This window comes from Cephus cinctus, unplaced genomic scaffold, assembly GCF_000341935.2.
Source record: "Cephus cinctus unplaced genomic scaffold, Ccin1 Ccin1_scaffold0215, whole genome shotgun sequence".
Lineage (NCBI taxonomy): Eukaryota > Metazoa > Arthropoda > Insecta > Hymenoptera > Cephidae > Cephus > Cephus cinctus.
Window position 1 is genome coordinate 1,457,068 of NW_014332933.1, and position 11,030 is coordinate 1,468,097.

General features: G+C 32.9%; 2 protein-coding genes and 1 pseudogene across 2 annotated transcripts; 1 reads left to right on the forward strand and 2 right to left on the reverse strand.

Annotated features, from left to right (window-relative positions):
* The first annotated feature begins 932 nt into the window (after positions 1-932).
* LOC107264987 (sialin) lies at positions 933-4,411 on the forward strand. Its single transcript, XM_015733862.1, has 10 exons — positions 933-1,005; positions 1,430-1,629; positions 1,891-2,021; positions 2,130-2,235; positions 2,536-2,620; positions 2,950-3,170; positions 3,266-3,412; positions 3,622-3,754; positions 3,864-4,105; positions 4,187-4,411. Exons 1-10 carry the CDS (start codon positions 933-935, stop codon positions 4,409-4,411), a joined length of 1,563 nt encoding a protein of 520 aa, XP_015589348.1.
* A 1,556-nt stretch (positions 4,412-5,967) lies between these two features.
* LOC107265241 (uncharacterized protein C6orf203 homolog) lies at positions 5,968-7,013 on the reverse strand. Its single transcript, XM_015734503.2, has 4 exons — positions 6,768-7,013; positions 6,487-6,635; positions 6,301-6,373; positions 5,968-6,238 (listed from the first exon to the last, which is right to left on the reverse strand). The coding sequence occupies exons 1-4, from the start codon at positions 6,975-6,977 to the stop codon at positions 6,035-6,037; spliced, it is 636 nt and encodes a 211-aa protein (XP_015589989.1). The 5' UTR covers positions 6,978-7,013; the 3' UTR covers positions 5,968-6,034.
* A 150-nt stretch (positions 7,014-7,163) lies between these two features.
* On the reverse strand, positions 7,164-10,959 carry LOC107265240 (annotated as a pseudogene).
* Between the last annotated feature and the right edge of the window lie 71 nt (positions 10,960-11,030).

The window sequence follows — 11,030 nt, forward strand, 5'->3', positions numbered from 1 at the left end:
TCTGTTACGTATTCAACTATGTGAAATGAAACTCCGTTATAATTTTACGATTTTGTCTTATGTTTCTTATCTTGCTATAATTATAGCTACGTCTAGGTAATATCTTAATGTCATGATTACCAAGGCCGCGCAGCATATTAGAGTTTCATAACCATTCTTTCTTATTTTATCAACAGAACCTGTTGGATCAGGATGCAATTTAAATTGAAAAAAAAAACTTTTCCGACAATATAACAGTGCAATGTTATTATGATTTACCAAATATGAGATATTTATCAACATTTCAAGTGAAACTTAGTGATAAAGGGAACCAAAGGCAACAAGGATTATATTACTTTGATTTTTTATTGTCACGTCTATTAAGTTCGAGTGGGCTGTCTTAATTCTGTTATTCGAATAATTTTTCAAGTATTTTAAGTGATTTAGATTTCTGTATATGTATACCGAGATAGTTAATTTGACTCGTGTCGAAGTATATGAGTTTTGGTCGTAAATAATATATCTTTTGGCGGCACTATGTGTATAATTAAAAATTTGTTTAATTGAAGGCGCCGTCTATAATTTCAATTACGTCATACAAGCGTTTTAAGAAAGGTAAAAATAAGAATGACAAATGTGTATTAAACACACGAAGAAATTATCATTTTATATTTTGTCAGTTTTATCGCCACGCATCATTATCGATAAGCTTAGGATTTAGTAATGTATCAAAATCCTATAGATTATGCCAAGTGGATGCGGCTTAAATTTCTTTGCTTATTAAAATCGTTATATCATCTTGGATGTACCAAATTAACTATTTGAGATTTTAGGCTTTCGCCGCCAATATTATCATTAATACTCATGGTTTCCGGATGGAAGCCGCGTCTGTGTTCAGCTTCGTGCAGACTGAAACATTTCCGATACTGTATCGGAGCCTACCAGCCCTGAAGATGCAGACTGAAACATTTGCGAAACGTCGGCACGAAGCTGAACACAGACGTGGCTTCCATCTGGAAATCATGAGTATTAATCAAATTAACTATATTTTGATATTCAGCGCAACAGATAAATTCTTATCACGCATAATCTCGATAAACGTATACTGGATTTTTGTTAATAAGTAGTGAAATCCTGATTATCACGAAAGAAATCGTTTTTAGCTTTGAGAAATACTTGCTAACGCTAAATTTAATTTTCTACGGATTGTGTGTAATAAAAAATGTCTATTTAAAAATATCACCTGATAGTTTTTAACGGCAACGCGCGATCACGAAACTAAAATTACATCTTACTAGTGCTAACGTTATACTTAGATTCATATGTTACATAACTAATTTTATTTCCTGCTATTCAACTCTACCTATCAGAAAGGACCGTTTATGTTATTTCTTTTATGCAGTTATTTATCATTCATTGGTAAAGTAATGCAATATAATTTCATTTACAGAGCGGATACCTCGTAGAGCTATCCTGGGAGTCATGATGTTCCTGGCTTGTATGTTCTCGTACTTTATTCGTACGAATTTATCCATCACCATTGTGGCTATGGTTAGTGCATCTAAAAAGAATGGGCATGTGGGACCAGCCTGTGCTGCACCAACATTTCTTAATTCTACAACAAACGAGACATATAAAGGACTTCCAGATGTAAGTCTTATCACTTGATACTTTGAATTACATTATGTGTTTGTGAGAATTTTTATTCATCAGTCTCATTAAAGAGACATTCATGCTCTTTCATATATGTATGCTGGGTTCAATAGATGAAGATACGGGCAAAGATATACGGTAAACAGAGCTAGTGATGTATATTACTTTTATTGTGATAGAAGTATGGTGGTTTAATGATAACAACTGTTTGCATCTATGTGGAACAATAGTAATAATGTTTTTCTTTTTGATCCACAGTATGGTGAACGATACGAATGGGATCAAAATATTCAGGGTCTCCTTCTTTCTGGATACTTTTATGGTGTCTTGCCAGCAAGTATACCTGCCGGTATGCTGGCCGAAAAGTATGGCGGTACCAAAGTCGTAGCGTAGGTTGAATTATATATAAATTCATTTTTCTTGAAATTACATTATTTTATTTCATGAAATATATTACGCACATGGAAATTGTTAATCTTTATTTTTTTTTAATACAGGTTTGCCACTCTTATACCAGCTGTATTAAATCTTCTGATGCCCTGGGCTTCTAGATTGCACTATGGCTTCGTGTTTGCATTACGTTTCCTTATGGGATTTTTTGGAGTAAGTTTCCTTTATCGTAATATCATAACTTGATGATTATTAATATCACATTCGTAATATTGACCGTCAGAGCTGTCCTCAAGCAGCCTAAATAATCTTTTTTCTACTGCCCAAAGCCTCACGATGAATATGTCCAGTGATGAGCGTTAACGACTAATGGGGATAATAATCTATTTTGAAAGACGTCGTGCATGAATGTTATTAAATTGTAGCAATTCTCTGTTCAAAGCCAAGGACAATATACCCAGCCGTAATTTAATGTCTATTCGATTTATTTTTATTAATTTTATATATGTTTAGGGTGCTGTCTATCCCGCCCTTCATGCTATGATTGCCAGATGGGTACCCCCCAGTGAAAAGGGGATGTTCGTTTGGACTATGCAAGGTAAACTATACAAATACTTGATCATTAATAAAATTATGATATAATGTTAATCTTTACTGATAAATCATCAATCTTAGGCTTCATTAGGATACATTTAATTGAAATTTCTAAATATCAAATGCTCTACGCGTTTAGTTACTTAATGTTATTTGTACATGCAGGTTCATATTTCATACCCAATCTGATAAAACTGTTTTATTGGATTACAAGGTCGAGCTTATTTGGTTTTTTAATTGCCTGAAATATTCAGTTAGTTTAAAAGATATTTTCTCGTTATTACCTTGCATTGAAAATATATAATTACATAAGTTTCTCTTTCTTACTCTAAGGTGGACCGTTTGGTACTGTAGTCACGTTTACCCTTTGCGGTCAAGTAATAGAATATTTTGGATGGAAATCTGCTTATTATACTACTAGCGGTCTTATGCTTATTTTCTATGCCCTTTGGGTTTACTTGATATATGATACTCCTGATGTTCATCCAAACATCACGGAAAAGGAAAAGATTTACATTAAGGAACAAATTGGAACATCCGTTACTAAACAGAAGGTGATTTCCTTTTAACTTTTACTAAATCGAGTTAATGGACATTTACACGGTACGATTTATGTTATGATTAATAATTTCTTTGTTTGTATCTTCAGGTAAAACTTCCGGTTAAAGCTATGATGACTTCAGCGCCATTCTTGGTGCTACTATGGGCTCACTTTGCTAATATGTGGGGAATATACTTCATTTCTACAAACGGACCCAAGTATACTCTAGAGGTTCTTGGATTCAATATGAAGTCTGTAAGTTTTCTGTTATTATTATTAAAGAACAGTATTGAAATTGGATAATAAGTAGACCAAGCATAGTAGCAAACGTATTATCGTAAATCAAACGGATGACTATTTCTGTTTGTGATAAATCTATCAATCCCATGGAAAATTGTATCCTTGTTAACTCCACAGCGTCATTATTTGCATATGTTAGATCATAATCTATGATGGATTTCCAGGGTGGTGCCATCACGGGTTTGCCCTACATTGCTAGACTTGGTGCTGGTGTTCTATTTGCAGCAGCTGGTGATTATGTACGCAGAAAGAAAATATTAACAGTAGGATGGATCCGTAGAACTTTCATGATTTTTTGTAAGTATATTATCTAAGTGATTACAATTTAAAATTTTATTCAAAATTACATTAAAGAAATTAACGTTTGGCATCTATCTCAATGTCAATATATGATTTATTATTGAAGCTCATATGGGACCTGCCATTGCACTGGTAGTGATGACTTATGCTGGCTGCAACGCTGTTGTTGCAATGGTGATGCTAATCGTTGCTTTAGCATTAAATGGAGCTGCTTGTCAGACCAGTTTGCAGAATCATCAAGATCTTGCTCCTAATTATGCTGGATCATTATATGGAATCATGAATACCTTTGGCAGCTTCCCTGGATTTATTATCCCACCAATTATCGGTGCCCTTACTAATGAAAGGGTAAGTTTCTCTGAATGCAACACAGGAAGTGTATATAGTGATTGAATCAGAATTGTCCTTAAATCAACTTCTTGCTCGTAGAACGGCATTGAAGAATGGCGAGTGATGTTCTGGATCTCGGCAGCAGTATTCACATCTGCTACTATATTATTCTGGATATTTGGTTCGGCCAACATTCAACCATGGAATGATTATAGTAAGGCGAATCCAGGCATCCAGGATCCTGACGAAGAGAAACAAATGACAGCTATAAACACTAAGGAAAGCGAAACTGCCGAGGAAAATGAAGAAAATGAACGTCTTTAATGGCATGTACTATTCGTAACTTATCCTTCTACTACTTAATGTGTTAGTTGGGATGAGCATATTTGTCTTTCGTTTCTTTCTTCTTGATATCAAAATGATACGTAATAAATTAAAATGTTTACTGTGCTTTGAAAACTTAGAGATAATTGTGCAGAATGGACTTTGGTCTTTATTGATGTCGCTTGGTCATTGAAAAGAGATCATTGATCTTGCTAGTGGGAGTGTAGAACTATGTAGTATGATTAATTATTAATGTGTAAGTGTCTAAAACACTGACTAAGGCAGTTTTAGTTGTTTAAAAATACTAGAGATCTTCAGAAAAAAATAATTTAATTGCGATATCTATGTATACGCATTTGTTTTGATATGCTACATTGTCCTATTTTATATTAATTCAACAAATTCACCCAATTTTGCTTTCTGATTTACGTTGCGGTCGTGAAGACCATAGCTTTGATTTGAGACATCTCATAGTATACTTCTTTTAGGTGATACGTAAGTTATTATATTATTTGCGTTGATGGATTTCAATTACAGATCATATCGGTATAACAAGGAATCGATAGACTGTCTAGTATGTAGCCACGATGTAAGTTTAGTCTATATGTAAGTAGAGGCTTCACAGACAAATTTTGTATGCTAACAATGTAGAAAAAAGAATTTAGAAATTTATGCTGTTGTTCAACGCGCAATAAGAAAGCTCACTCATTGTAAATCTCGGTTTCCTTTACGTTAAAAATGTCATTCATATGTCTATACATTACATATTTTAAACAAAATCGGTGGCACATTCTATTTTTTGATAATTCTACAACCACAACGCGAAGAACACTAGCCGGATTAAACTCACATGAACTGCAATAATATCCAAATAATATCTCATTAAGGTATAATCTTTCATGTAGTCGTTGTAAACACGTTTCACGTAATTCATGTGTCTACTTATAAGACTTTGAGTAGAATTATGTATATCGAGAAAGTCAATATTGTATGGTTTTGAAATATTTTAATTCACATTTTGGGTCAAATATTTAATTCATAATCGTTTTTTTTTTTAATCGTACGTAATTTGACCAAAAGTGTCAAGTGTAAAATATACAAGTTTTTTTTTATCATTCATTTTCACCTTTAGTGCCAAAAAATAATTTATGTATAAAGTTGTTATCATTGAATGACTGCACCCTTACAGGATAGATAAGAACTGCACTATACCATAAGAGAAAAGTGTCTTGTTAGTCATTGATATACTGACTAATGTGCATTTATATGCTGATAGCTAGGTCAATATTTTCATGAATATATTTTAATGTTTATATGAATGATATTCTAAGTTAATTTTAACCTGATGTTTATATCCGATTGCATTTAATATTGGATGATCATGTTACAGAAGGTTTATGTATCCATAGAGAGATTCTATGCTTAATTGCATAAGTCAAGTACAACTTTGTAATGTGATGTCCATGTGTACCGATACTTAAGATTATTTTTGTTGATAAGAAGTTCAAACAGTGAAATAAAATGAGGTTCTATCACGATAATCTATACAAATTGAGTAAATTTTTTACATATAAACACTTTTATATTACAAATTTATTTTCTACAAGAATGATTTTGTTAGTGTTATTCATTAAGTGCTGTATTTGCAGGAACCTTCCATGGATCGTTATAATTTTCTATTAATAAGGATTTATCCCTTGATAGTTTTACTTTAATACCATCTTCAGCACCTGATGCTGATAGTATTACAATTCGGGCTACTATAAGAAACTTGGGATTATTTGGACTGGGTCCTTTGATCACATCAACTTCGTCACCAACATGAACCTAGAATTATTACACTATTCTCAATAACTTGTGTTAATTGTTTAAGGTATTTTCACGCTTACGTTAATGCTTTTCTTAAGAACCCTTTGACCATTATATCGTATTCTACTTTGGTAGAAGAGTAGTTCCACTTTACTAAAAAATTTGAAAAAATATATCCAGTATACAGGTATTTAATATGCAAATGATTCTTTTTAATGCATATAACCATTCATATAGTTGATTCTATTGCATAGAACAATCCGTACTTGCGTGCTATAGAAAGTCCAGCTTTTACAATTAAGTCTAATCGCATGGATGCTACTTTGGTTGAGATAATTTTAGTGCTTTTATCGCGTGGCATATCAGCCATATCATTGCCAGATTCTTCATCATCATCGTCATCATCATCTCTTTCCTGCATAACATTGTACATGAACTTCCAACGTAATGATGGTTACATTTTTTGTATTGTGTATACATCCAAGAAAGTAGAATCTAAAGTAGAAGAGCAGTATGCTTATTACGATATTATTAATAAAAAAATTACCTGCACCGTTGATTTTCTTCTGTTATATTTGAATCTTTTAACCATAGAAAAGTTTTGATGATTATTAAAAAATAAACAATCACTCAATGCTGTTTGCTGCTTATTCCTTTCTAAATATTGATACTCTGGTCGAAATAAGTATAAGGTACGTAAACACATTAAATTTTTGTGATATTTTGTAAAATTAAAAATAAATCTTCTGCACAGCATCTTTGATTCAGGTTAAGGCTGCGTTATATATATATGCAGGGAAGAAACTCGCACAGTGGAGATCATGTATATCGTTACATAGATATATTGCCGACTGAGTTTACTTTGATAACACAAGTTATATAGGTATATCAGTAGCCATTAGATGGCAGTTGATCGGTTATTTATAAAAAGGGGAAATTCAAATTTTTTAAAAAATATTTTCATTATATCCATACAAAAATAATAAATTCAAACGTTGCCAAAGTGATTTCCATATCGAATATAGGTTCAGTTTAAGATCCACAAGCCATACATGTATCACCATTTTCTCTTGAACATGCTAAAGCTACGTGTTGGATTCTTCATCACATTGTTCTTCTGATTCTGCTTCTTCTTCTTCTTCTTTCACAATTGTTTCTAATTTTAATGGTGATTGCAGCCTTTCGCTTTTCTTATGGGAAGCAGACTTACCCGATTGCAATGACAATTTTTCAAATGAAAATTGAATTGAATTTGCAGCCGGTTTTGTGTGCAAATAGTACATTCCCGTTTTCAAACCCTGTAAAGTTGTGAGATGTCAAGATTGTATTAAGATCCAAGGAATGAGAATTAATAAATTTTTACACGACCAAAGGCCAGTTCTACAAACAAGGTTTATTTCTTAATTTCTGTTTAACCTCTCGATTAGTCAATCAGATACTTGCATTCTGATGATAAACCGGGTTTAAACAATAAACCTTGTTTGGGGAACCGGCCCTAAATTCTTGAATGAATTACCATTTTCCAACCATAGAAATGCATCGATGTGAGTTTATCTACTGTGGGGTTTGCCATGTGAATATTCACAGATTGTGAATGATCAACAAAAGCTCCACGATCACAGGCCATTTTTAAGATAATTTTCTGCGGTATTTCCCATGTCGTTTTATATAAACTCTTCAACTCTTCAGGAATTTCTTCGATATTCTACAAAGAAAAATGTATAGATGAATTTTCACAAAAATACTTTGCTCGTTGTTCGCGCAAACGAACAGTAATGGTTAGCGTGGAAATCTTGTAATTTACTAACTTGAATTGAACCGTAATTAGCAACGATTTCATTCTTCATGTCTGCACTCCAGAGATTTCTCTCAGTCAGATCTCTCAACAGATGAGGATTTATGAATTGAAATTCTTTAGAGAATGTTTTCCTTACATACATGTTGCTTATATAAGGTTCAATTGATTCGCTATTTCCTAAAATTTCAGCAGTTGGCGATGTAGGAGTTGATGCAATGAGTAAAGAATTACGAATCCCATGCTCGGAAATTTTCTCCTTGAGAGCTGCCCAGTCCCATAAGTTAGATGGTTTGACATTCCACATGTCATATTGCAATATCTGATTACAAAATAATTCATAAATTAGTGATGTACTTTGTCTTTATCTCATTTCTCATTTTTTAATCACAGCTCTACATACTTACTCCTCTACTAACAGGACATCCATCGTAGGATGGATATGACCCTTCTTCTTGAGCAAGTTCACAACTTGCTTCCAAGGCAGCATAATATAAAGTTTCAAAAATTTGAATATTAAGTTTTTGAGCATCTTCGCTCTGAAATGGATAGCGCATCAAACAAAATGCATCTGCTAAACCTTGTATTCCGATACCTGTACATATACATTTGAAAAACGAAATTTATATGTATTTTCGATATAATTCTTAATATATAATTATTCATATGATAAGTACCTATGGGCCTATTGCGCAAATGTGATATTTTTGCTTCAGAAATATATTCAGGATACCAATTAGCATCGATAAGTTTGTTTAAATTTCGTGTTACAGTTTTTGTAATGTTCTTTAGCTTTTCAAAATCATATGTCTTCTCTGCAGTATTAACAAACTTATTTACAGCTATCGATGCTAAACTACAGACTGCTATTTCGTTAGCGCTTGAATATTGTATAATATCAGCAGAGAAATTGCCTCCTTTAATTGTTCCCAAGTTTTGCTGATTGGACTTTCGATTACAATGATCCTTGTATAACATATGAGGTAAGCCTGTTTCTACCTGAGCTTTTAATATTGAGGACCATACATCCCGAGCAGGTAACTGACGCTTATAACGTTTTTCAATTTCGTACCTAATGAGAAAAAATCGATGCTAATAAAAAATTCTAAGCACGAGAACAAAATTTTATACGAACTTTGAATAAAGGGCATCAAAATCATCGCCCCAGGAGTCGAAGAGACCTGGACAATCATGAGGACACATTAAGCTCCAAGTGCCGTTATCCATAACACGCTTCATAAATAGATCAGGAATCCATAATGCATAAGACAAATTTTTTGCCCGATATTCGGCCTTTCCTGTTAGGAACATATTAATAATAATCTATTTAGATGGTTCGACAATTTATAATATTGTAGATCATCTTTACTTACCTGTGTTTTTTTTAAGTTCCAAAAACTCCATTATATCTGCGTGCCATGGTTCGACATATATTGTATTTGCTGTAAGTCTTTTACTACTCCTTTGACGAACCTGTTGAGCAGATGCATCATAAACTCTAAGCATTGGAACTAGACCATTAGATTCTCCATTGGTTCCAGCAATGCGAGTGCCTCTAGCCCTGATGCAGTGAACATTAAGTCCAATTTCTCCACTAAAACCTGAGATCATAGCACACTGTGTCAAAGTTTCAAAAATACCTTCAATACTGTCACCACTCATACTCAGTGAGAAGGAGCTGTAATCAAAATTGTAATCAGCTAGAAGTTATACACATTTAAGAATATATTATATTACTATAATACATAGATATAGTGATATGGTTCTGCTATATAATATATAACATATGTATTTACTGCCATGTTTAGACGACACTATGTGTAATATATACCAAGATATTTGTTGTGTTGGACTGCAAGCATAGAAGAGCGTAGATGGACTGTGAATAAAGTGATGCTCAGACATTAGATTATAAGTCTCAATAACTTTATCAATAGCATCTTCATGGATTGCAATAGCAACTCTCATTATCATATGCTGGGGTCTTTCAACGACTTTGCCATTGATTTTCAGAAGATAATTTTCTTCCAGTGATTTAAAGCCAAAGTAGTTATAATCAAAGTCGCGTCCATATACTATTACTGAATTTAGTATATCTGCATGCCTTTGAATAATTTCATAATGCTTTTCACTGATCATTGGATTTGGCTTTCCAGTGTGTGCATTCACTACGTTATACAAGTCTGCCATAACATCTGCAACAAAAAATGTATATTATAATGAATATTGAATAGTCTATAGAAAGTAATAGTCATAATCTAATAAATTTTCTATAAGCATAATTATAATATTATTTATATATTTAAGGAGCATATGTACACACCACTAAAACTCTTTTTCGTTTCCTTATGCAAATTTGATATTGCCATTCTAGCTGCTAATATCGCATAATCTGCATGTTCTGTAGTCATGGTAGCAGCAGTTTCAGCAGCAAGATTATCCAACTCCATTGTTGTTATTCCAGGGTAAAGACCACTTACAACTTGAACTGTAACTGCTGCCTGAATGAAAGTACCAGTACAAAATAAATTTACAAACTATCCATAAGAGCAAGTCTTATTGATATCAAAAATTTTCTTACTGGTTCAATATAATCCATATCAAGACCATAGCATTGTTTTTCTATTCTTAGAGTTATTTTATCAAAATGAACATCCTCCTTGCGCCCATCTGAAATAAATGATTATGAAAATGTTTACCACTGACATGGACAAAGGCATGATAAAGAATCATAGATTTATAAAAAAATTAACAACAAAAAAAGAACTTACCGCGCTTTACTACGAACATCTTTTTGTTTCGGTTCATTTTGAGAGTTCCTAATAATTTTTACTCTAATTGCTTCGTTTTTTAATAAACTTATTACTTCAACGAAATACAGCAGCAATGTACAAACAAAGCGTGAGTCTCGTGCCGTTATACATATTGGCGCCAAACGGAAATGATGAGGAGGCAGCAGTACAGCTACATTTAAAAACTTTACTTGATACATTCTATCTTTCTCTAAACGGATGC